The sequence below is a fragment of the Prionailurus bengalensis genome, chromosome A3 (assembly GCF_016509475.1).
Source record: "Prionailurus bengalensis isolate Pbe53 chromosome A3, Fcat_Pben_1.1_paternal_pri, whole genome shotgun sequence".
Lineage (NCBI taxonomy): Eukaryota > Metazoa > Chordata > Mammalia > Carnivora > Felidae > Prionailurus > Prionailurus bengalensis.
This window is the reverse complement of record NC_057354.1, coordinates 29,834,869-29,861,550: the sequence shown is the minus strand read 5'-3', so window position 1 is coordinate 29,861,550 and position 26,682 is coordinate 29,834,869. Positions and strand designations below refer to the sequence as shown.

General features: G+C 45.1%; 1 protein-coding gene across 4 annotated transcripts in view; it reads left to right on the top strand.

The window, feature by feature from the left end:
- Nucleotides 1–25,457, top strand: part of UBOX5 (U-box domain containing 5) — a 38,213-nt gene extending 12,756 nt beyond the window's left edge. For 2 of the 4 annotated variants that reach the window (XM_043602776.1, XM_043602777.1), the window contains 4 exons: nucleotides 17,102–17,196; nucleotides 18,846–20,046; nucleotides 22,156–22,317; nucleotides 24,711–25,457. In XM_043602776.1, the coding sequence (XP_043458711.1) occupies nucleotides 17,143–17,196; nucleotides 18,846–20,046; nucleotides 22,156–22,317; nucleotides 24,711–24,919 (1,626 nt within the window). In that variant the 5' untranslated portion in view covers nucleotides 17,102–17,142 and the 3' untranslated portion in view covers nucleotides 24,920–25,457. Of the gene's footprint in view, nucleotides 1–17,101; nucleotides 17,197–18,845; nucleotides 21,192–22,155; nucleotides 22,318–24,710 lie in introns of those variants that run through there. The other 2 variants (XM_043602778.1, XM_043602779.1) reach the window with 2 other exon arrangements.
- Nucleotides 25,458–26,682: the final 1,225 nt, after the last annotated feature.

Sequence of the window (26,682 nt, the reverse complement as noted above, 5' to 3'; positions counted from 1 at the left end):
CAACTTGGACATCACTGATGGCATTAACAATAGCAGTTTGAGTTGGATTGTTAGGGCAAAAGCCAGACACTCCTGTAAAATAATGAGAGTTAAGGAATGGGTTGCAAATGCTGACACAATTCCTTGAGAACTTTTGAAGAGAAGGGGAACCTTGAGCAGGATGCAGAGTGAGACTAGGATCGCCAGATGAAACACAGAATGCCTAGTTAAGTTTGAATTTCAGATAAGTAACGGATAATGTTTTGTGGTAAAATACAGATAAAATTGGCCATTTTGTAGAAAAGTGCGTCATTCAGTGACAGTGCATTGATGGTGTCGTGCAACCAGTCACCACTATCTAGTTCAAGAACATTTTTTCACCCCAAAAGAAAACTCCATACCCATTAAGCAGTGATTCCACATACGCCCCCCCCACACCCACCGCCCCCCCCAGCCCCCACCCCAGACCCTGTCAATTACTAACCTGCTTTCTGTCTCTGTGGATATGCCTATTTTGGCTATTTCGAAAAAGTGGAATTATATAATATGTAACCTCTTGTGTGTGACTTCCTTTACTTAGTGTAATATTACCAAGATTTATCCATGTTATGGTATGTACCAGTACTTCATTACTTACAGCTGAATAACAGTGCGTTGTGTGGGCATACCCTGTCTTATCCATTTATCAGTTGATTGACACTGGGTTTTTCTACTTTTTGGCTATTGTGAATAGTGCCGCTGTAAACATTTATGTGCATGTTTTACTTGAACACCTGTTTTCAGTACTTTGGGTATATACCTAGGAGTGAAATTGCTGACTTATATGTTAATTCTATATTTAACTTATTGAGGAACTACCAGACTTTTCCACAGTGGCTATACCATTTTACATTTCTAGCAGCAAGGTATTAGGGTTCCACTTTCTCCACATCTTTGCTAACACTTGTTATTTTCTGTGTTTTCTTTTTTTTTTTTCTTTTTTCTTTTATTTTTGAGAGACCGAGTATGAGTGGGGAGGGGCAGAGAGAAAGGGAGACACAATCAGAAGCAGGCTCTAGGCTCTGAGCTGTCAGCACAGAGCCCGACGCGGGTTCAAACCCACGAGCTGCAAACCCACCTGAGCTGAAATCAGAGGCCCAACCGACTGAGCTATCCATGCACGCATGTGTTTTATTTTTTAATAGCCATCCTAGTGAGTGTGGAGTGGTATGTCATTGTGGCTTTGATTTGTATTTCCCTAGTGACTAATGGTGCTTATCATCTTTCCCTCCCTCCCTCCCTCCCTCCCTCCCTCCCTTCCTTCCTTCCTTCCTTCCTTCCTTCCTTCCTTCCTTCCTTCCTTCCTGTCTTTCTCCATGCCCAGTGTGGGGCTTGAATTCATGACCTTGTGGTCAAGAGTCACACACTCTACTGTCTGAGCCAGCCAGGTGCCCCTAGCATCTTTCAATCTTACCAATACCGAGTCTCTAGTCCATGAACAGAGATGGCTTTCTATTTATTTAGGTCTTCTTTAATTTCTTTCAGTAACATTTTACAGTTTTCAGTGTAGAAGTCTTGTACCTCCTTAGTTACATTTATTCCTAAGCATTTTATTCTTTTTAGTGCTATTGTAAATGGAATTTTTGTCTGTATATTTTTATGAATTACTCATTGCTAGTGTTTAGAAATATGGATGATTTATCCTGCATTTTTCTTAATTATTTTATTAGCTATAAGAGTTTTTGTGTGTTGATTCTTTAGGATTTTCTACGTACAGGATCATATAATCTTTGGATAGAGAGAGTTTTGCTTTTTTTCTTTCTACTTTCCACCTTTTTATTTTTCTTGCCTACTAGTGAGAGCTTCTTGTATGAAATTGAATAGAATTGTTTCTGAGCTTATGGGGAATTCTTTAAGTCTTTCACCGTGGAGTATATCAGCTGTGAGTTTTTCATGAATGCCCTTTATTATGTTAAGGAAGTTCCTTTCTGAGTTTGCTGAATGTGCAATAAAGAATTTTTTAGCGTAGGTCACAATAATACATAGGACATTCTTATACTAAAAGAAAATAATCCATTGTTTATCTGTTTTCAGATTTAAGTGGATACTTTTTATCTTTATTTGCTAAATTGCAACACTGAGAAAAATACAGCACCAAGGCAAGGTTTGTTTTGTTTTGTTTTAATGTTTATTTATTTTTGAGAGAGTGTGAGCCAAGGAGGGGCAGAAGATCCAAAGTGGGCTTTGCACTGAGAGCAGTGAGCCCAATGTGGGACTCGAACTCACCAAACATGAGATCATGACTTGAGCTGAAGTTGAACGCTCAACCTGCTGAGCCTCGGCAAGGTTTTTTGAGGGGACTGTTGAGGGCAGAAGAAACTTGAATGTTGCTTACCTGTTGAGGAAAGGTCCAGTAGTCAGAGATAAGCTGAGGATTCAGGAGAGAGGCAAGAAGAGATGGAATAAGGTTCAAGGGTCAGGTTTGTAAATGAAGAGCATAGCTGCTTCAGCTGGGTTTCCATAGAATTTTGCTGGCACTGCTATTAAGGTGATGAGTAAGTGGTATTAGAATCTTTGGTTCAGGTCCTTGTTTTGAGACTGTGGGTCTCTTAAAATTAAGAGACCCATCTGTGCCTTGTTTTGAGCCTATGCGTTTCTTAAGAGTAAAAGTTGTACCTACCTGTGCCTAGCAGTATGCCTTGCACATATTAAGCCCTTGAAGGGCGAATGGGCTCCAAGCACCTAAGATTGCAAGCTGCAAACTTCTGGGTGCACACCTGTGTTCTGGTTGGTCTTCTGTGCACCTCTCATTGGTGGATGACTGTGTGGGCTGTGCGGGGACAGCTGTCTTTCATTATAACCAGCTCTAAGAAAAATGCACACAAGTCACATTTTTTTTCATGGATGGACAAGTAACTCAATTTAGAAATTATAAGAAGTATTGTACTTCTGTAAAAGCTGAAGTGCCCAATTTGTAAAATTGCTCAGTGCATTGGTATTCCACCCACTCTATGAGGTTAAATGCTTTTCTCTTATTTGACAGGTAATCTTTTCTTCTTTTTTTCCCTCTGTAACCTGTTTGAGCCTAGTCTTTAAAATATGTCTATCTGCCAGAATTACTTTCCATTACGTTTTTGTGAGACTCAAAAATCCGGTTGTATAACTCAGCTATGGCACTTTTTAGGCCAAAGGAAGATGGATGCTAAGGTGTTCAGGAAGTGTCATGGTCACCTTATTCTCTTCTGAATCATGCCTCCACACTTGCCTACCCCCCTGTTCTGAGTCCTCAACCACAAAAAGGTTTACTTAGCTGCTTCAAGCTCCAAGGAAGCACAGATTGAAACCTTCCAGATAGGATGACCAACTGGTTCCACTTTGGGACCTGGGACTTTTCTGGTGTTAGCACAGAAAGTTCTGCATTGGAAAAGCCCTTAGTCCAAGATAGACTGCATGGTTGATCACCCTACCTTTGGATCCCTTCCCAGCCCTTCCCTTTCCCTTTCTCTTATTCAGCCTGCATCCTGGGAAGCAGAGGAGAAAGGTCTGCCTCCACCTGGTCATCCAGTTCTATAGGGACTCAAAGCTGCAAGAAATACCCTGAACATTGCATCTAGAGCCTCGGTCCTCTCGGATATCTTCCTGTACCCCAGGAACCCAGTGCAATTGTTTAACTACTTACATGTACTTTAAACACACAAAAGAGGGGCGCCTGGGTGGCGCAGTCGGTTGGGCGTCCGACTTTGGCCAGGTCACGATCTCGCGGTCCGTGAGTTCGAGCCCCGCGTCAGGCTCTGGGCTGATGGCTCAGAGCCTGGAGCCTGTTTCCGATTCTGTGTCTCCCTCTCTCTCTGCCCCTCCCCCGTGGGGCATGCTCTGTCCCCATGCTCTGTCTCTCTCTGTCCCAAAAATAAATAAACGTTGAAAAAAAAAATAAATAAACACACAAAAGGGAAAATAGAGTAGCCCACCACTCTAATCTGTTGCATATTTTAAATTTCTGCATGGCCACCATTACCTCCCAAATTATTCGTGTGTACATATTCCTAAATACAGATTGTTAACAAATGTGTGATCATAATACTTCTGTTTGGTGTCTCTGAAATTTTATACATAGTTTTGTAATTTTTCTTCATAGAACAGTATTTATCATTGTAGTGGCAGGTGCACCAAGAATAAACGTGTCACTCAAATATGTCTTATGGTGTGGGTAGTGGGATTCACTGGACTTTTCACTTGACCCTAGAAACCCATTTTTGGTCTTAGATCTGGGTAAAGAATTTTAAGATTTCCATGGTAATAGAGATTTGGATTTAGGGGCACCTAAATCCTGGCTGGCTCAGTAGGGAGAGCATGCAACTCTTGATCTTGGGATTGTAAATTCGAGCCCCACGTTGGGTGTAGAGATTACTTGAAAGTAAAATTTTCAGGGGCGCCTGGGTGGCTCAGTCGGTTGCAAGCCTGACTTTGATTTCAGCTCGGGTCATGATCCCAGGTTGTGGGATCGAGCCCTGTGTCGGATTCTGCTCTGAGTGTGGAGCCTGCTTAAGATTCTCTCTCTTTCCTCCTCTCTCCCTCTCCCCAGCTTGTGTTCTCTCTAAAATAATAATAAGAAAATAAAATCTGTAAGATAAAAGGCTTCTTAGAGGAGTGTACCAGGGATTCTTGTGATGGAACCTTTGTCTTGACTGTGGTGGTGATTACACAAATCCATACATGCAATAATATTGCATAGAACTGAATACACAGGCAAAATGCATGAATGCCTGTAAACTGGGGAAATTGAATAAGATCACAGATTGTATCATTGCCAGCTTCCTGGTTGGGATGCTGTGCTGTAGCTATGCAAGATGTTACCATTAGGGAAAACTGGTTAAAGGGTACATGGAATCTCCGTATTGTTTCTTACAACTGCACTTGAATCTGCAATGATCTTAAAATAAAAAGTTTAATTAAAATCTCTGAAAAGAAAAGATTTCTTTGGGGTGCCTGACTGGCTCAGTGGGTGGAGAATGCAAGTCTTAATGTCAGGGTCATGAGTTTGAGCCCCATGTTTGGGAGTAGTTTACTTAAAGAAAAAAAAAAGACTTCTTTGGAGGGTAGCTTTGAAATCCTTGTAAGATTGTAATATGTTATACATAGTTCAGTTTACTCCTTCCTCCTCTTTAAGAATACCCCTCCCTCAAAAAAAAAAAAAAATGGTAACAATAAAGGAAGAAAATGCCCAGGGAGGGAGAAACTAAGATTCCTAGTTTATTTCTAAGTAGTTTGTACTTTGATACTCATCTTTGATGCCTTCCGGAAGCCATTTGCAAAGATAGCCCCTGAGGTAGTACATAGAGGGAGCTGGAACCCCTTGAAGGGTGAATTGCCTCTAAGTGCTTCGGAATTGCTTTGTCATCTAGGAGGTTAATGGCAGGCTTTTCATTAGTGTCAGTTCTTTCCCAGGTTGTAAGCCTTCTGTGACTTCCCTCTGGCCGGTAGCTTTCAAACTTTTTTTTACTGCAGAACTTAGTAAGAAATGCCTTTTACATCAAAACCCAGACTAATAGGGGTGACTGGCTGGCTCAGTCAGTAGAGCATGTGACTCTTGATTTTGGGGTCGTGAGCTCAGGCTCCGCGTGGTGTATAGAGATTACTTAAGGAAGAAACCCAGATTGATAGAAATACAGTTTCAATTATATATCTGAAACAAGTTTCATAAAACACTGCCCCCCTTCATATATGATACACTCTGACTCTATTCTACTGAATTTTTTAAAATTCTGGCTGTGTCTCAGTAATGTGAGTTCTTGATTCTTCATCTGCAATTTGGGGGAAAAAACACTGCCTCAGACCACCAAGTAAAGTAGTCTAAAGCCCGTTAGCGTCACATTCAAAGCCCTGCCCATCTCAGTGCACCTGCCTCTCCAGCCCTGCCTCCTCTTCCCCTTCTAGCTGAGCGGCATAGTCCACATTTTCTAAACCAGTCTCACAGTCCCATCTCTATGCCTTTGCTGCTACAGGTCCCTCTCCCTAGTGTCCTTCCCCTGTTGTTCCAGTTCTTACCTCCTGGCTCCCATAGTCCAGCACATGTTGTCCAATGTACGATTAGTATGTAGCATCTGTCCCATCTCAGAGTTGTCATGAGGTCAGGCATGTGTCTTAGCTGTCTCCAATTCAGACATTACTTCTGTGAATTCTTCCCTGAATTCTGGGTATACTTTTGGCCAGTATTCTTACTTTTTTTTTCATCAAAAGCCACAGTAAGAAATTTTATATTGGATCTAGTATATAATTTGTTATATGTATTTGTATAAAACTGAAGCAAAGTTTCACGAAGGTAGGGGTGCCAGGCTGGCCCAGTTGGTGGAGCGTGCAACTCTTGATCTTGGGGTTGTGAGTTCAAGCCCTACTTTGGGTATAGAGATTAGTTAAAAATCTTAAAGTTTCATGAGGGGCACCTGGGTGGCTTAGGTCATGATCCTGTGGTTTGTGGGTTTGAGCCCTGAGTTGGGATCTGCTGTGCTTGGGATCCATTTTCTCTCTCTCTCTCTCTCTCTCTCTCTCCCCCCCCCCCTTCTTCCCCCTCTGCTGCTACCTCTCTCTCTCTCTCAGAAATAAACATTTAAAAAAAGTTTCATGAAATAATTTCCATATTATGTGCACTTTGATATCTTATATTCTCTTTCAGTTAATATTTCTTTCCTTCAACCCATAACTTGATTTCAAAACCACAAACTGAAAAACATTCACTTAGACCATCCTTCCTACTCTGAATGTCATTTGCAGAGAGCTCTGTTATAGACTCTTACATTCCATAATCACTGTTGGAAGGAGGTCCATCGTGCCTCAAGACTTGAGGACAGGACCATTTCGTTTATTTTTTCTTTTCCTTTTCTTCTTTCATTTCCTTTCACAAGACTTGTAGAGAATATTTATTGCTGTATTTTTTCATAGTGAAAAGTTACAAACAACATAGGTAATAGAGCAATGGAGAAGCAAGCTGTTTTAGTCGTGCAGTTGAATGCTGTGAGTAAACTAGAAATCCACATTTGAGCATGGAAAACCTTGGATGAATCATGCTGAGTGGAAAGCCAGCATGGTGTGCCTGTTATAATACCCTTAAGGTACGGTAAAGGTCGTGACATGGTGTGCCTGTTATAATACCCTTAAGGTAGGGTAAAAATATACAAGACTACTGCATACCAATGCTGATTTGAATGAGAGACACGGAACTTCAGATAGAAATTATCTCTTGGTAAAAAAAAAGAAGGAGAGGAAATAGGATTAGTGGTGGCTTCTTTTGTTTGTATCTTTTTTTTTTTTTTTTTTAAGAGAGAGCTGTGGTAAGTGCAAGCTCCAGTGGGGTAGGGGCAGAGGGAGAGAAAGAATCTTTAAGCAGGTTCCATGATCAGTGCAGAGCCTGATGCAGACTTGGCCATGAGACCATGACCTGAGCCTAAATCAAGAGTTGGATGCTCAATAGGGGTGTCTGGGTGGCTCAGTCGGTTGAGCGTCCAACTTCAGCTCAGGTCATGATCTCACAGTTTGTGGGTTTGAGCCCCACGTTGGGCTCTGTGCTGACAGCTCAGAGCCTGGAGCCTGCTTCGGATTCTGTGTCTCCCTCTCTCTGCCCCTCCCCAGCTTGCACTCTGTCTCTCTCTCAAAAATAAACAAACATTTTAAACAATTAAAAAAAAAAAAAGAGTTGGACGCTCAACCAACTGAGCCACCCAGGCACCTCTGTATCTTTTCAAGTTTGTTCTTAACACTGAAATGAGAAGCAAATGTGGCAAAATGTTTACATTTACTAAATCTAGGTGGTGGGTATAAGAGTGTTTACTATATTCTTTACCTTTTTAATCTGAAATATTTTGTTTAAAAAAAGGAAAAAAAAATCACTGTAATGAAAATTGACTTGTATGGTTTTTTTTTTTTTACACATTTTATTTTATTTTTTAATTTTTAAAGTTTATTTATTTATTTTGAGAGAGCACAAACAGGGTAGGGGCAGAGAGAGGAGAAGAGAGAAAATCCCAAGCCAGCTCCGCACTGTCAATGCACAGCCCCATGTGGGTCTTGAACCCATGAGCCACCAGATCATGACCTGAGCTGAAATCAAAGGTCGGATGCTTAACCAACTGAGCCACCCAGACACCCCATAAGATTTTATTTTAAGTGATATTTATACCCAACATGGGGCTCAAACTCAACCCCAAGATCAAGGGTCACATTCTTTACTGACTAAGCCAGCCAGGCATCCCATTTCAAAAGATAGATAGATGTATGTATATATGTATGTATGTATGTATGTATGTATGTATGTGAGCTCTACACCCAACATGGGGCTCGAACTCACGATCCTGAGGTTAGGAATCACATGCTCTACTGACTGAGCCAGCCATAGAATTTACATGTATATTATCTGCTTATAAACCTGTATTATCTTGCTGTCTTATAAATACCTCTGTTGTCTGGCTCCAGGCTACTTCTCTGAACAGCAGGGCAGTTTAGCCATAATGCATGGCCCCTAGGTTATACTCAGACCCAGTCTCTCCTGTACTGAGATGCCAAATTTGGAAAAGGAGGCTCTCATTTTTAAGTATTTACTGGAGTAAATTTATAAGTAAATAAGTATTTGTGAGAGTTCATCATGTAACCTGTCATTTCCCAGGCAGGGCTGTGGGAGCCTTCCTGGGTGAGGCTGTCTGCATTTTCAGTAAGTTGAGCCATTCTTTTTTTCCAGATTAAGCATTAAGGCTGGAGGCACTTGACCTTAAAAGATCAGGAGTGTGGGAACCAGAGAGGTGCTAAGATCACACAAGACCTTTATGGAAGCCGGAGCCCTATAGAATCCTACAGTATTTGGACATCACTATTTCCCAAAGAAACATACTATCATTTGTAAGATGTTTTAAAAAGGGTCTGCCACTCTTCTTACATGGCACAGTACTTTGTTTCAATTTGATCTCCATTCTTCATTTGTTTCAGTCACATTTCCCCCCATTCTTCTTATTAATAGGCTTTATTTTTTTAGAGTGGTTTTAGGTGTACAGAAAAATCAAGCATATAATACAGAGAGTTCTCATATACTTCCTCTACCTTGCACCCAGTTTCTACTGTTAGTAACATCTTGCATTAGCATGGCACTTTTGTTACAATTGGTGAGCCTATATTGATACATTATTATTAACTGAAGTTCATAATTTACATTAAGGATCATTCAGTTGTATGGTTCCGTGGATTTTGACAGATGTGTAATGTCACTATCTACCATTACGATATCATACAGAATAGTTTCCCCACTTGACCATTTCATTGTCTAAGTTTTTCTTTAAATGTTCAGAGAGAGAGAGAGAGAGAGAGAGAGAGAGAGAGAGAGAGCGCGAGGATGCTCGGGAGCAGGGGAGGGGGCAGAAAGAGAGGGAGAGAGAGCATCCCAAGCAGGCTCCGTGCTGCCAGCGCAGAGCTTGACTCAGGCATCATCTCACGAACTGTGGGATCATGCCCTGAGCCCAGACACTTAACTGGCTGAGCCACCCACGCATCCCCTGACCATTTAATTGTTATCTCATACTCCAGTGCCTAGTACCGGGCTTATAGGTGTATATGAATGGGCAGTAATATCTTGTCTAAAATTAAATATGAGCAGTCAAATTCAGTAGAATTTGAAAAACATTTAAAGAACAATCTGCCACAACCACATAGAGCCTATCCTAGGAATAAAAAGATGGTTTAAAATTAGAAAAATGTGCCATCTCTCATTAGTCTGTCAGATAAGAAAAATAATAAAACTCAATATATAGAGAAATTCAGAATTCAAAGCCTATCCCTGATTTTCAAAAAACTCTGAAAATTAGCATGCTTTATTAGCATAAAAAGAATATTTCAATCAGCATTATTTCAAAGATGATACACTGGAAGCATTTTCTAATGGGAACAAAAACAAGCATGGCAACTCTTATTATTTCATATAATTCTGGAAGTTCTAGCTAATGTCGTAAGATGAGAGACAAGTAAGAGTTACCATTTTGAGAAGGAGGCTCTCATTATTGAGATTGTAGACCCTCCCCGCAAAAAACCCCGACTGAAAATCTGTTAAAAGCAATTGGTTTAATAAGCCAACTGAACACATAATGGATACCCAAATGAAAAAGTTTCCTATATATAGCAAAACTGGTTATGAAAACTTATGGGATAAAAGGATCCTGTTAATAAATAGCCTCCTTCACAAGAAACATGCACGACCTCTTAAGAAAAAAGTCAGGGGTGCCTGGGTGGCTCAGTTGGTTGAGTATCTGACTTCGAATCAGGTCTGATCTCACTGTTCATGGGTTCGAGCCCCACGTTGGGCTCTGTGCTGATGGCTCAGAGCCTGGAGCCTCCTTCAGATTCTGTGTCTCCCTTTCTCTCTCAAAAAGAAACATAGAAAAAAAAAAGTCAAAATTGTACTAAGACAAAAAATCGACTTAAGATTTTTATCTTAATATTCTAATAGTAAAAACTTGCCAGCAACCTAAATGTCCACCAAAAGGAGAATGGTTTGTTGCTAATTTTACTCTCTCTTGTTCCATAATGATTTTAAGGTAGCTTTCACAATATATTTACACTATGACATAAAAATAAGTGAAGAATTCAGGCAAAGAGAAATCTGGAGGGATGGGCCACAGGTTTATTCCGAGCTTTCTAGTGGCCAAAATAAAGGAAAGATCATAATCAATTATATGATTCATATTCACACCATATAATACTGAGTTGAAAAAAAAAAAAAAAACTGTTCCTAGTACTGAAACCAAAAAGAGAATTTTCTCACGGGTCTTAAAGAGAGGTTACTATGCAGAGTAAAGAGTGATCATCTTAACAACCTAATAAAACGGCGACCATAGAGGTATTTCATTTTTAAAAATTATTAATGTTTATTTATTTTGGGGGTGGGGTAGGAGCAGAGAGAAGGAGACAAGGATCCCAAGCAGGCTCCACACTGACAGCAGAGAGCCCAGTGTGGGGCTTGAACTCACGAACTGTGAGATCATGACCTGAGCCGAAGTCCGAGGCTTAACCGATGACAGAGACTCCCAGGTGCCCCTAGAGGTGTTCCCTTCCCTGCTGATGGGCCACATGGAAGTAGTTGGTAAAGCTCTTTGTGGTGGGGTGAGGAGTGTGGTGAAGGTTGTGGCTGGGATTTGAACATGAGGATGATCCAGTACATTGCCCTGAAGAGCAGCTCAATGGGGAAGTACAGTATAGACAGTAAATTATGGTTCCCCGCTGATGTGTCATTGCCACCCTGGTATCCTGTGAATTTTGGCAGATAGGCCACTACATTTTCATCATGTGTTACATTTATCTTTGCTACGGCTGAGGGTCCACACTCCTAAGCAGTCTGTCAGATGGTGATGTGGGACATGAATGCAGCAGCCACCAGGGGTGCCAGGCAGGAAGCAAGAGGTGCCACTTAAGCTGGCATGACAAGGAATTTAATGTGGATGGACTGAACAGTCTCCATAAATATTCTCTCAGATTAGATTCTGGTAAGTGCTGCGTTGAACAAACAGGCTGTGTCTGGTCAGATGCTTTAATGGTTGGCTAACGGAATTAACAACCTCTTAGAAAGGTTGAAAAACCTCATGAGGTAATATGCTCGAATAGAGGGCTAGCTTATCTAGATTTTCCTCACAAAACAATGTGAGGCTTGATCCAATACATGTTGGAAGGGACAGTCAAGGTTTCCAAATTTCTACATTTAGAGCATAGCCACGTTAAGTTTGGGAGAATTAATTAAAAAAAAAAAATGAATGATACCAAAGCCTAACCTAAGTAAGAGGGGGAAAAAAAGTTGTAAGGTGTCCATGTAAGTTCCTGGTAAGTCCTTCAAAGTAAATGGTGTCCAAATAGATAGTAACCAGAGTTTGTTTGGAAGGTTTGGAATCTCAGTCCCAGCTTAACCTCTCTTTAAGCCACAGTTTCTTCATCTGCAAAAGAAAGATGTTAGTAACCACTTTAGGGCTAACCAGTGGGTAAGGTTAAAATGGAATGAAATTTCTGGTGGCCTGCTCTAAGCCATTTTATGTATGTGCCTTTCTAGCTGGAGTTGTTTTGCTGCTAGAGGGTCCTTGTGTCTTAACTCACTGGGAATCATTTGTGTTGGCTGAGAGTGCAGATAAAACCTTGTAAATTATCATATTGATTAGAGGGACAGTCCAGTTCTTCCCCTTTCAGGGGTCAGAGGTGGGATTTTTAAAGTTATGAGATGACTGGAGTTTGAAAGCCCTTGGACTCATCCTCTCATCCTGGAGAGATGAGATCCTCTCATCCTGGACTCGTCCTCTCATCTCCAGTCCCTCCACAGGAGCAGGCATCCGGTGAGAGCTGAGCCGGGGTTAAAGGCAAAGTGCAGACTGGTCCTGAGGGTGGTCACTTCTGGTCAATTTCATTTCACACTGCCATTTACAATTGAGTTGGGTCCTCAGATAATTTTGAAAACTTTTCTATTTGGCTTCATACTCACAGGTGAGCCCTTCATCATGGCCTGAGGAGGACCCCTACCCAACTTGTTCTGGTTCCGGCATTTAAGTTCTCAGATTAATTTCATGATATGTAGAATAAATCAAAGTTAGAAGACTGCAGTGTGAAATGTCCAAGAAGATAGCAAGGAAATAGGCAGGTAAATGTTAGTGAAATCAGTGCCTCCCACTGGGAAATCAACACTTCCAGGAGCTGACATTATTACTCTGCCAGTTTGTTTTTGTCCCTGAAAGTTGGAGGGAGAAAAGGCCTAAGGAGTGGACAGTGGAGTGGAGGTGATGGCACTCTAGGGGCCCTTTATCTCACTGTCAACCACCTCTCAGTATGCTCATGTTATAACACAGTATAACACAATTTCTGTCTCTTTGCTTTTTTTTTTTAATTTTTTAAATATTTATTTATTTTAGAGACAGGGCACAAGCAGGGGAGGGGCAGAGAGAGCCGAAGACAGAATCCGAAGCAGGCTGCAGGCTCTGAGCTGTCAGCGCAGAGCCTGACGTGGGGCATGAATCCATGAACCATGAAATCATGACCCAAGCCAAAGTCGGACACCCAACCGACTGAGCCACCCAGGCGCCCCTCTTTGCTTGTTCTTACCAAAGCCCTGTCTGACCCATCAGGACAAAGTTGGGAGGAGAGGGCTGCCTGCAGCAGTGCAAGCAAAGCTTCTCGAACCCGGACCCGAGTGGCTGAGCTCGCCCTTTGCTCAGGGCCAGCCCAGTTCTGCACTTGCACACCTCTGTTGTGTCACCATCTGTGTCACTATCCTCTGTTTTCCTTTGGCATCATAGGCTTGCTTTTCTAGGAGAAATATTTTGTTTCCTAGGTCCGAGCTTTATATTCATGTTACTACTTCTATATTCAGTTAATGGCTTAATTGTGCATTTAAAACAAAACAAAAACTTAATAAGAAGCCACTTCCCTAGTTGGACAGGAGAATTGAGGGCATTGCTTCTCTGAATGTGCTCTGGTTTCCTGGCCAAGAAGAGGTACATACAAGGGCCCTGAGAATATTTGCAGATGCAATTCCTCATACATTCATTTTTGAGTTATTGTGGAGAACAAGAAAAATATCAGAAGCTGGAGACATTTTCCCTGGGGGAAAAAAGAGAATTCTGTAAACTAGTCCATGTTGATTCCAGACCAGATTCTAGAATATTCTGACAGAGGGGTGGCATATATACCTCAAACAGTGAGAAGTACTAAGAATTTCAACACAGATTCACAAAGAACAGGAGACTTTAGGCCAAGGGTCTACACTCCATCAGGTTCATCTCATCTCATCAGGTTCATTGATCTTTGTTTTTCTTCCAGTTTTATAATTATTTTGTAATGTTCTTTCTGTTGTCCTGAACTTACAGTCAAAAATAATACAGGGGTGTCTGGATGGTTCCCTTGGTTAAGCATCCGACTTCAGCTCAGGTCATGATCTCGCAGCTCTTGAGTTCGAGCCCTGCATCAGGCTCTGTGCTGACCGCTCAGCTTCAGGTTCTGTATCTCCCTCTCTCTCTGTCCCTCCCTGCTTGTTGTCTGTCTGTCTCTCTCTCTCTCAAAACAAACATTAAAAAAAAGTTAAAAAAATAATATAAACATATGCATTACTTTTTAAAAAACAACATGTGTGTGTGCAGGTATGTGTGTACAGGTGTGTACACATTCATATACATACAAATGCTATAACTGTGATATAAAGGAGGTTTTTAAGTGTGATAATAAAATTTGTTCTCATGTGTAAATATTTGGTTATGACCATATTGGAAGGCATAATGAAGTTATCAGAAGCTATTACTAATATGTAGAATCACCTAGAATGCGGACTGCTACAAGTGTAGACTGTCAGATGTATTGGCATCACTCTTGGTGATGCGGTTGTCAGAAACGGTCAATATCTCTTTGTAAAAATCTGATCTGAACAAAACAAAGTATAATCTTCCTGTGATCTGCATAGAAGTTCCCTTTTTAGGAAATTAGCATGTATTAAAACCATGTTAAAAAAATATTTTGTGTCTATATGTAAAACTCTGAGTTGGGGCGAGGCTGACGTAATAAACATTTAAAGGTCCCATGGCAGGGGCGCCTGGGTGGCTCAGTCGGTTAAGCATCCGACTTCAGCTCAGGTCACGATCTCACGGTCTGTGAGTTCGAGCCCCGCGTCGGGCTCTGGGCTGATGGCTCAGAGCCTGGAGCCTGCTTCCGATTCTGTGTCTCCCTCTCTCTCTGCCCCTCCCCCATTCATGCTCTGCCTCTCTCTGTCTCAAAAATAAATAAAAACGTTAAAAAAAAATTAAAAAAAAAATAATAAAGGTCCCATGGCAGACCTTCACTGTGCAGAAACAGCCTGCTAAAATGTTGCACGATGCCAACTGTGCCTGGCCTCCATGTGGCACCTATTAATCATGATAACACAGACCCCAGAGGGTGACCCTTTCCCTGTTGGGCTAACAAAAGAGTTTTCCATGGCCTTCTCTGCCAGATGGAAAAGCATAAACTGGCTGGCTGGCCTCACCCAAGAGGTTCAGAGCCATTGGCAAGGCCTGCTGGCAGGAGACATATTTCTGGTGGCTTCCCTGCTTCTCTGCAAAGACTACCAAAGGCTGTTGGACATTGATCTGTGATTTTCTTCCAGTTTTATTGAGCTATTAATTGACATATCACATTGAATAAGTTTAAGATGTACCACATAATGATTCAGTATTTGTATATATTACATAATGCTTACTGTAGTTAAGTTAACATCTATCACCTCACGTAGTTACAACTTATTTTCTTGTGATGAGAACTTTTAAGGTCTACTCTCAGCAGCTCTCAAATATACACTGCAGTATTGTTAACTGTAATCACCATGCTGTACATCACCTCCTGAGAACTTACAACTACAGGGGCACCTGGGTGGCTCAGTCGGTTAAGCGTCCGACTTTGGCTCAGGTCATGATCTCACGGTCCGTGAGTTGGAGCCCCGCATCGGGCTCTGTGCTGACAGCTCAGAGCCTGGAGCCTGCTTCGGATTCTGTGTCTCCCTCTCTCTCTGACCCTCCCCTGTTCATGCTCTGTCTCTCTCTGTCTCAAAAATAAACAAACAATGGGGCGCCTGGGTGGCTTGGTCAGTTAAGCGTCCGACTTCGGGACTTCAGCTCAGGTCATGATCTCACGGCCCGTGAGTTCGAGCCCCGCGTCGGGCTCTGTGCTGACCGCTCAGAGCCTGCAGCCTGTTTCAGATTCTGTGTCTCCCTCTGTCTCTGCCCCTCCCCTGTTCATGCTCTGTCTCTCTCTGTCTCAAAAATAAATAAACGTTGAAAAAAAATTAAAAAACAAAATAAAAATAAATAAAAATAAAAAAATAAACATTAAAATAAATAAATAAATAAATAAATAAATAAATAAAAATAAACATTAAAAAATTTGCTTGTAAGTTTTTTTTTAATGTTTATTTTTGAGACAGAGAGAAACAGAGCATGAATGGGGGAGGGTCAGAGAGAGAGGGGGACACAGAATCTGAAGCAGGCCCCAGACTCCAAGCTGTCAGCACAGAGCCTGACGCGGGGCTCGAACTCACAGACTATGAGATCATGACTGGACGAAGTCAGACACTTAACTGACTGAGCCACCCAGGCACCCCTAAAAAAATTTTTTTTCAAAGAACTTCTATAACTACATGTTGGTACGTCTTGACCACCTTCACCCATTTCCCCCCAGCCTGGACGTTGGTCGTTAAAATGTTGTTTGGATTAGATGTCCTTTTAAGATGCTTTCCAAGTCTGGGATTTCTGTTTCTCAATGATGATGTTTTGGACTCTTCCAATTGTTTTCATGTTAATAAGAAAATGCAATGACAGGGCGCGTGGGTGGCTCAGTCAGTTAAGCGTCCAACTCTCGGTTTCAGCTCAGGTCAGGATCTCATGGTTTGTGGGTTTGAGCCCCGTGTCAGGGTCTGCACTAACAGTGCGGAGCCTGCTTGGGGTTCTCTCTACCTCTCCCTGCCCCTCCCCTGCTCACATGTGTGCTCATGCTCTCTCTCTCTCTCTCTCTCTCTCTCTCTCTCATAAATAAATAAATAAATAAATAAATAAATAAATAAATAAACTTTAAAAGAAAAAAATTGACAGGCGTTAAATGACAAAGATGCCTAGTACTACTATGATTTCTGCAACCTTTTCCGTTCTAAACCCTCTGGCTGAGTAGTTCTGTTCTTTCTCTGAGCTCTGACACTTCTGACCCTCCTTTTCCTGTGGGGAGCGCCTTGCAGAGCTGTTGTCTCCACTGGGTCCAGCTGGCAGCCAGAGGACCCGCAGTCTTGGCCAACCTGCTCAGGCTGCAGGAGAAGGCTCCTCTGTGGGGGCACCCGGCTGTGTCAGTTGGAAGAGTGTGCATCTCTTGTCTCGGGGTGGTGAATTTGAGCCCCACGGTGGGTGTACAGATTACTTAAATACATAAGGGAAAAAAAAAGAAGCTCCTGTGCAATTTTTTGGTGACTCCTTTTCCCCGGCATCACAGGTACGATACAGTGAGACTATATAGACCATGGCCGTGTGCGTGAGAGTCTTTGTTACCTTGTTTGATTCTCTTCCCGTAGGAATCAACTCCTAAAAGTTTAGAATTGAACTTTGACATGTCTAATATCAAGCTTTATTTTTTATTCAAGGCTATTTCTGATGCTTGGAAGCTACCCTTTCAGCCACAAAGATGGTCATAAATCTTTGCCTCCCACAGTTCAGACCAAGAATTTACTGCAACAAGGTAAACAAAACAAGTATATGCACATAAATATGCAATGGCTATTTTTCATGCTTTTCCCTATGTCTTGCCTTGTGTATGTGGACTTAATTTAGGTGTAATGTGCTTTCACCTTCACTGTTTTAAATCCCACCAGGTGATATTTAGGTAAGCATTGGCCAGGATGTACCCCTAGAATCATGCAGCACTGTTACAAGGGGAGCTGTGGCTCATTTTCTGGAGGGTCGTGTTCATTGTGCTCCTCCCTCTGATGATAAAATTTAATTCTACTCAAAGTCACAGCGAAGGTAGAAATACTGTCTCCCCCAGTATTCCTCTCGCTTACTTCTCATGCTAGAAATAATGACTTGTATTTGTTATTTGGATTCCTTCTTCTTTATTTGAACTAAGTTGCTTTGCCTTTTGTGCAAAGGAGGTTATCTTTCCACAGCCCGGAGCAAGGAGTAAGGAAACTGCAAAAAGAGAATTGAGCCATCCTTTAATTTTGAGCTTCTGCACACAGCATGCTGTTTCAGGTTCCCAGATTGCTAGCCTGATGTCTTTGAACAGAGACACAGGCTTCCTCCGCCATCTGAAAAGAACATTCTTATGAAACCTTTCGCAGGCTGAAATGGCGTAAAATGAATATCCACTGCCTTCCGGAAGTTCATTTACAAGAGGTCTACATTAGTGTGATACCAAAACTTTTTTTCGTAAAAGTAAAAATTCTCTTTGGATTTCTTTTGGTTAGCAAATACAGCTGCTAATATAGGTCTTATGTAAAAGCAAAGTGGTGTGATAGGAACTTTCAGAAAGAGGGAGGCATACCTGTATCTTAAAATTTCCACTGGTTATAACAAATATTAGGAATATTAAGAGGGGGAGAAGTTACTCACAATCCCACCCCCTAGCATATTCACTGCTCTAGATTTCGTATAGTCTTTTGTGGTCCTTGTTGGTGAACACACTTTTTTTTTTTTTTTTTAATGTTTATTTATTTTGAGAAAGAGAGAAAGCATGAGCATGGGACGGGCAGAGAGAGAAGAGAGAGAATCCCAAGCAGGCTCCGTGCTCGGTGCAGAGCCTGATGTGGGGCTCGATCTCATGACAATGAGATCATGACTTAAACTGATATCAAGAGTCAGATGCTTAACTGACTGAACCACCCAGGTGCCCCCACACTTTTGTTTTTGACCAAGTTCCCTCAGTCATAGATTCACAAGAAGATTGTCCACAAGAAGATTGCTATGGAAATTTAATAATTGATAGAGTCCAAATACAAAATTAAGAACTGTAATGAACATCTTTGTTTTCCCCTAAATCTCTGTGGTTTCATCCTCTACAATAAAAAAACACTAGTATAGCTGTCCTTTTTTCTCACAGACATTATGTTGAAGGGATTTTTGTTTGCATTGAGCAGACTTTTGTTGCTTGTATTTTTCAAGGATGGGCAGTACTTGGGGACACGGTTGCCCTCAACCCTTGACCTGATAACCTTGAGTGCCTCCCCGCAAAAAAACCCTGGTGAATTCAGTATAATAGAGGAAAGTTTAAATGAGGAACTTAAGACTTTCTTTAAATAATTGTCTAAAAAGTAGCAAATTCTTGAAATCTAGGTGTCTTCATTTGGATCTCATCAAGTGAATGCGTGTCTTATTTGTCATTAACTCTAGATATCAGCTGATGGTTATGAAGTAGAAAATCTCATCTCTGAAGACCTGACAAAGAGAAGTCATGGTTTTAGGACAGAGTATTTCATTAAGCCACCAGTCTACGTGATAGTTTCCTTTCCCTTCAGTGTGGAAATCTGTAGGATTAACATAGACCTCACAGCTGGGGGAGGCCAGAATGTCACCGGCCTGGAAATGTACACATCTGCCTTATCCAGCAGAGCATCTTGGAATGCCCCCGAGTGTCGGACCCCAGGCCCCGCCGAGCCGTCCATCCCAGACAAGGAGGCGTTCACCTTAGTAGGCAAAGTCTTATTGAAAAACCAGAGCCAAGTGGTGTTTAGTCACAGGGGCTTCAAGGCCAGGCCACCTTTTGGCCCAATGGACGCCACACTCCCCTCTCCTGCTGTTGTGGCACAGGAGCTCTGGAATAAAGGGGCTCTTTCCCTTAGCCACGTGGTCCATCTCAAGATCTGTATCACCCACGTGACAGGCAGCGGTATCCCTTGCATCAAACGATTGGAAGTGTGGGGTCAGCCAGCTAAAACCTGCTCTCAGGAGGTGATAGACAGTGTCCTGCTGGTTGCCTCAGAGAGCCTCCCTCAGGACTTGACTCTGCAGGCCCCAGCCTTGCCCATGGAGAGTGACTGTGATCCCGGAAGCCTGTCTGAGGGCCAGCAGGCCCCCTCCAGCCTGCAGGAACTAGCCGAGGTGATTCAGGATGTGCCTGAGGAGTTCCTGGATCCCATCACCCTGGAAATCATGCCTTGCCCCATGCTGCTGCCTTCAGGCAAGGTCATCGACCAGAGCACGCTGGAAAAGTGTAACCGCAGCGAAGCCACCTGGGGCCGAGTGCCCAGTGACCCTTTCACGGGGGTAGCCTTTACTCCACACTCCCAGCCCCTGCCTCACCCCTCCCTGAAGGCCCGGATCGACCATTTCCTGCTCCAGCACTCCATTCCGGGCTGCCATCTGCTTGGGAGAGCACAGACTGCATTGGCAGTGACACCTTCTTCCATTGCTCTGCCCTCTCGAAAAAGGAAGATGGAGCAGACTGAACATGCCCCGGACAGTAGCCTTGGGGTAAACGCTTCCTGTTTTTCTACCACAAGCCTTCTGGTCTCACCCACTACCTCAGAGCACACCGCTAAGAAAATGAAAGCTGCCAGTGAACTTGGGCTGACACATATGGACTGCTCAACAGGTAATCCACGCCCTGCTTCCATGTCCGCTGCCCTCCCTGTGCTTCCCAGGTGACACGTGGCACTATTGCCCTGTGCTTTACGTTTTGCCATCTTAAGTTACCCCAAAACTTACTGGCTTAAAGCACCACACATTCATTATCTCATAGCTTCTCTGGTCAGGAAGCCAGGATAGTTCAGCTGGGTCACCTGCTGCGGGGTCTTCTCCAGCTGCTGTCAAAGTGTTGGCTGGGGCTGCAGCCGCTTCATGGCTTGACTGGGGAAGGATTCACTTGTAAGCTCATTCCTGTGATTGTTACAGGATTCGGTTCCTGGCTGAACTATTGTTCCGAGGGCCTCTCTTCCCTGTTGGCTGGTCTTGGCTGGTGGCCAGCAGACTCAGTCTGTCCTCAGTTCCTTGCCACATGGGCCTCTCAAGGGCAGCACATAACACGGTAGCTGTGTAAGCACAAGATGGAAGTCGTAGTCTTATATTACCTAATTGTGGAAGTGGCATCCCTTCATTTTTGCTTTATTCTGTTAGAAGCAAGTCACTAAGTCTGGCCCACACTTAAGGGGAAGGGGGTACCCTAGGGCATGAGTCTCTGGAGGTGGGTCTCATTGGGAGCCATTTCAGACACTCTCCCACACCTTTGATTCCTATTTTATTCAGTCATGTTTTTAAATGTTTTTAATTCAGTGTTTTTATCTAAGATTGGTGGTTGAATTTTGTCTAATGCCTTTTCAATATCAGTGGAGATGGTACTATGATTTTTCATCCTTAGATCTTTTAGTGTGAAAAAATACATTAATAGGCTTCTTAATATTTAACTGTTATTACATTCCTGGAATAAACTTCATTTGGTCATGCTTCTTTTAATGTTCTGCTTGGTTCTGTTTGCTAGCATTTTATTTTGGATAAATAATTTGAACTGTCATGTACACATACCATCTCTGGTCATGTTTTGTTACCAAAGATTTGTGTGCTCCATAAGAAGAATTAAGACATTTTCCTGTACTCAACTTTAGAACAATGTAAGAGTATTAGAATAATTTCCTCTTTCCATATTTGGTAGAATTTGCCTGTGATTGTTAGTGCCTGGTGCTTTTGGAGATAACTCTTTGACACTTTCTTTTTCCTTATGAAAATAAATCTGTTTAGATTTTATCATTCTTGTAATCTCCTCTCTTACTGTAAAAGCCCTATGCAAATAGTGCACTTAAAGGTTACATCTGTGTCTTCTCTGGTTTTGAGTATAGATTTTAGTCAACATGACCCCTGGAAACTCCTGGAAGCATCTGAGGTACAATGGGGTGAGACAAAGAAAGGTCCTTAGACCCTGATGTCTGTAAGGTCAGGTTTGTTGGTGATATAGGACCATGCTGACCTGTGCTTCAAGGCCCCAAGCAAGTCCTTCACACTGTAGACAAAATGTTCTACTCCCTACTTTGGGGCAGTTTTGTGAACCCTGATACCAGGCAGGTCTCTGGGTTCTTTCGTGGACAACTGTCTCACTCTCCCATTGCCTTCACCCTCAGCCTACTGCTTGGCTTTCTGTGAACCACACAGAGAAGGTCCCTTAGATAGTGGAGTGGGCAGAGTGAGGTCTTTGTCATTCTACTTGGTAATGACCACTTTGCTTTACTCAGCAGGAGAGAGAGGACGCAAATGCCCAGAGAGTGCAGGCCAGCAAACCCGCAGAGCGGGGAGGGTGGGGGCCCCAGAAGAGAGGAGATGAGAAAAAGCTGCTGGTGAGGGAATGGACAGGGAGCAGGGGCACAATGGTGGGCACCTCCTTGGCCTGCAAGGAGACCTTCTGAAAGTAGGGTGCAGTTCTGCAAATGAGCCACAAGGTGGCCCAGGCCTGCCCAGAAATCTTTCCAGGAGGAGGAAAGCTAGAGCTGGCCCAGAAACCCTGAAAGTGGTGTGGGATGGGTAGGAACGTCCCCAAGGCTTTGACTGCTGGTACTCCATCATCACAATCCACTAGCAGACGTCAGGGAGGAGTTTCTTTACATCTGCGTCCATTTGAAGTTAGAAGTACCGTTCTTGTGGTCCTCCAAGGACTTATGGCTTGGTCTTTTTTGCTGAACCTCTCTCTGGATATCGTGGTCTGTGCATCTCTTGTCAGGTCCCGTGTCCCACGAGCAGAAGCTGTCACAGAGCTTGGAAGTTGCCTTGACATCGACTCTTGGCTCCATGCCCTCCTTCACGGCTCGGCTGACCCGGGGACAGCTCCAACAGCTCGGCACAAGAGAGAGCAGCGCCTCCTGGAGGCCAGGCGCCGCCTCGGGTAACTGGGGCCCCATCCGTCTCGCCAGAGCCCGGGAGCAGAAGCCTGGGCCCTGCCTCTGGGGCTCCTGGGACCGCCATGCCCAACCTCCTTAGCGCCAGCAGCCAGCACCCGGGCCTCAGGGAGAACTCTGTCTCTTTCCTTTTCCAGGGGTAGCTGAGGGGCTCCTGTGAAGTTTAACTCTTCACAAGGAGAGCTTTCTCTAGTTAACTCTTGGTAATTCTGTGGACTTAGGGCTTGGCAACTCTGCAGTGTTTTTGGTAAGATCTAATATTAATTGTTCTGTCCTGAGGACTTTTGTTTCCCCTCCTTTGGTTAGTTTTCAGATCCAGTCTGTCTCCCATCTGACAGCTGGGCAGTTTATTTTAAGGAAGTGTGGAGAGAAGCTTGAGGGTTGTCTCCTTCGTCCCTTCCTGTTAACAGTTTCACTGGTGTTTAGAATAGAGCTGTAGCAGCTTTTGACTGAGGCAGTTTTTGCCCACAGTGAACCTGGGACCACATTAGATGATAGAATCAGTTAGGATACAAGGTGAGAGAACATGCCGGAATGCTAGGCAATTTTTACAAGATGAAGCCTGAAGGAGCCCGTGCTAAGGTGTATGCTCAATTCTTGTTGCCCATCCAGAGCCAGGCCATTCTTACCTCTTCTTCTTCTCATCCACACCTCCCTGTCTCTCTTGTTTCCATCCTGACCATCGCCAAGAACCTTCTCGTCCAGGTGACCGGTGGTTTCCACGGCTCCAGACGCAGTGGTTGCTCTCCCTTCCCCTCCCAGCAGTGTCTGATGTGGCTTGCCAGCCCCTCCTTCCTGAAACCCCTTCTCTCTTGGCCTTTCGGATCCTGCGCTCTTTTTTTCCCTCTTTTCACTGTCCCTTTGCAATTTCCACTTCTGACTCCTCTTCCAGACTCTGGTCCTGCAAACTCTTCTCTGCCCTGCCATCCCAGAGAGAACCCACTGGCCAGTGACTGCCCATGCTCCCCCCTGTGGCTCCTTCCTCTCCTTGGAACTCAGACCCTGGCCTCCCTGACAGCTGCCTGGCACCTCCACGTGGGAAACCCCTGGATAGATGTTGAGTGAAGTTCTAACTCAGAACTGCAGACACGCCCCATCACCCCATTGCTAGTAAAGAGCAGCATCTTCTCTTGGGTCAGGCCTGTGAAGTGGAGATTGTCCTTGGTGTCCTTCAGCCTTCCTGACATCCATTCATCCTCAAGTCCTGTACGTACTCTTCCAAGGTGGATCTCCAAGCACTCTGCTGCCACCCTGTCCCCTGTGCCGTCCCCTCCCCAGCCCCTCCCTGTCTCTTTCAGCAGCCCTGCTGCTCCCACACAGCCACTCTCACCTGTAATGTCCACCAGCGCATGGCACTTCACTTCTTAGACTCCTCCCAGGGCATCCCACTGATCCTGGAACAAAGTCTAAGCCCCTGCCACTGGTGAAGTCCTGCGCACCCCAGCCTGCCCCCCTTTGTAGCCTCACCTGAAGCCAGTCTCCGCCATCACAGCTCTGTGTCCTGTCTTTCTTTAATGGACCAGCCATTCCTTTTTTTTTTTTTTTTTTTTTTTTTGCTTTGGTTTGGTTTTGGACCAACCATTCTTTGTACTTGCTGTCCCTCTCTTTCTGCATGGCCGGCCTCTTTTTTTCCCCTAAGAGACCACCCTTGCCCTCTCCAGAGGGGTGTGGAGTGGGGACAAAGCAGCCTCCTTAGGCCAGGGCCACAAGAGAAGGAAGCGCAGCAGGTGCAGCTTGGGGAGGCAGTGGCAGGACGTGGCCACTGCGGCCCTCATTCAGGGAGGCCCTGCGGGAAGCAGGGAAAGAGGGAGCCTGCAGCACAGGAAGGGGATTGACAGGTCAGGAGGGGCTGCCAGGCTGAAGAGAAGAAGCAGGTGCCAGGCTCAGTGGGTAACTCAGACCTCAGGCCTGCCCACGTGGTGCCCTCCCTCCTCCTTGGACCTGCCCAGCCCTGCTACACCTGCTCACTGTCTGCTGTCTCCTTTCTTGAGTCGTCTTGCCTTTCTTGTAGTTTATGTTATCAGGATGAGCTTGTGCCTCACTCTGACCGTAGCAGCCTGTTCCAGGGGGAAGCAAATCCTGCTCAGAGACTGGGAGGGAGGGCTCAGTGCGGTCCGCTTGCCTTCAGAAGCCAGCTTTTCTTGGGCACTCACTGGAGCACCAAGATTTGATGATTGAGGGGAGGTCTCCCAGGTGTCCTGCTCTCCTCCCAGAGCAGCCAGAAGTGGCCCCAGGAGGGATAAAGCCATGCCGCTGAAGGGGTGGAGGGTGGGGAAGCTTCTTGTCCCACTTCAGGCTCATGCCCTGCCATCAGGACAGAGCCTGGACCAGGGGACAGCTTTCACCTCACCTTGGCCTATTTTCCTCCCTGATTTACCAGAGCAGCCTGGGAGCATCCCGGGGCCCGAGTGTGCCTCCTGCAAAAGAGCATTTTCTCCCTACTTCAAAAAGGAGCCTGTGTACCAGCTCCCCTGTGGCCACCTCCTGTGCCGGCCCTGCCTGGGTGAGAAGCAGCGCTCCCTGCCCATGACGTGCACAGCCTGCCAGAGGCCATTTGCCAGCCAGGACGTGCTGCGTGTCCACTTCTGAGTGACCGGCCCCAACCTGAGAAGACCTGTCGATGGGAGGAGCTGAGGGAGTGTGTGTGTGGGGTTGGGGGGCACGATCCCCTGAAGTCAGGCCAAATCCCAAGCACAGAGGGGCCCTTTCCTCCCCAGGGGCTTTCCCTTTGCCTCCTTCCAGAGTGTAGCACCCGGGCCAGAGCACAGGGGAGGGGCGCTCCACTCCTGCTCAAGTGGCAATAGGGTAACAAAGCCATAGTTTGGGCTGGGAGGGATAGGGGATGTATCCCTGCCCTCCTGTGCCTCCCTGCCACCCCCCTGCCAGAGCCCAGGGCCTGTTAGAGCCAGCCCCACCCTGCCAAGGGCTCCCTGAGTTGGCTGCACACACACCCCAGCCCTGCAGGATGGACCCGAGTGGAGCATGAGAGACCATGGCTTGAGAGCTCAAGGACAGCCTCCGCCCGTGGGGTCACCTAGAGTGTTCCGTGGCTGGAGTCTGCGGTGAGTGACTCAGCCCCCGACTGGCAGACGACTCTGAGCCTTAATAAAGCGATGGTTGACGTCTGTCCTCTGTGGACTTCCTCCTGACAGAGTGCCTGTCAGTGTCGTCATACTCCTGTCCCCAGCGGCACCCACACAAAGTGGGACCATCATAGGGCAGCCTCGAGCAGTCAGTGCAACCCCGTCTGGCTGCAATTCAGGTCAATGGCCTGAAGGGGCGAGAAGTCACGTTTTCGATGCTTGGCATGTGTGAGGGTTTGCACGTGGGTGTGCACGCAGGGTGGGTTGGGCACCCTCCCTTGGGCCGGTGTGGCACACGCTTCCCTCATCTTGGCGGAGCCTGTGCACTGCCCTCTGAGAACAGAGCTTTTCTGCACGGGGCCCATTCTGGGAAAAGTGCTTGTTTATAGGCTGCATTGTTTTCATTCAAAATTCAGTTCTGTGGCGTCCCAGAGGGAACGTATGTATTCCTACAACTGTTTACTGTGTGGAAGAGGTTCTACTCCCTGGAAGGACTGCAGTGAGAAAATGCACCAGGCTGTTCCCCGTGCCCTGGAGGATGTCAGGAGGGAGTTCACCTTGAGTCCTCAGGGCCATACGCTGCCCAGAAATCCCAGCCACCTGCTCCCCTCCCCTCCCACAGGCCTGCAGCTCATGCTCCAGGGGGATCCCCAGGGAGTGACCCCGGGAAGGAGGGAGCTGATTAAAAACTCAGATTCTTGAGTCCCGGGAATTTAGAGATCTGGGGGTGGGGTTAGAGATTCCGGGGGTATTTGTGCTCCTCAAAGGAAATTCCTTCCCTTGACACAGCCTCACCTGAGACTTCAGAGTCTGCACTGCTGGCCTTTCCTCTGAGCTGCTCTTTGGCTTCAAATGGCCTGGCCTTACCCTCCTTGCTTGTGTTCTAAGAAAAGCCCCAGCATTCGGAGCAAAAGCACTGCTGGGGTTGGGGGGATGGCTGCCCTCAGCCTGTGGTGACCTCAGGGGAGCAGCCAACCTGAAGCAGGTTCACTACTCAGGAGCCCTTCTCTCTGGAGGGCGTCCTGTGAGCCCCACCCCAGGGAGCCAGAGGAAGCCCCTTCCCGGGTGGGGTCTACATAAGGCACATCCAGATGGGGGCAGAGTTTTCTCCCTCTAGCGGAGGGGCCTGGTGATCTGCATTTGAAAAGAGCTTCTGCGCCCCAGGAGGCTCTGGTAGGAAACCAGCCATGGGAGCTGCTGGGGTGGACAGTTCCTGTCCTGTGACCAGGTGGAGCCACACCCACATCCTTGGAGATGCATTCATTTTTA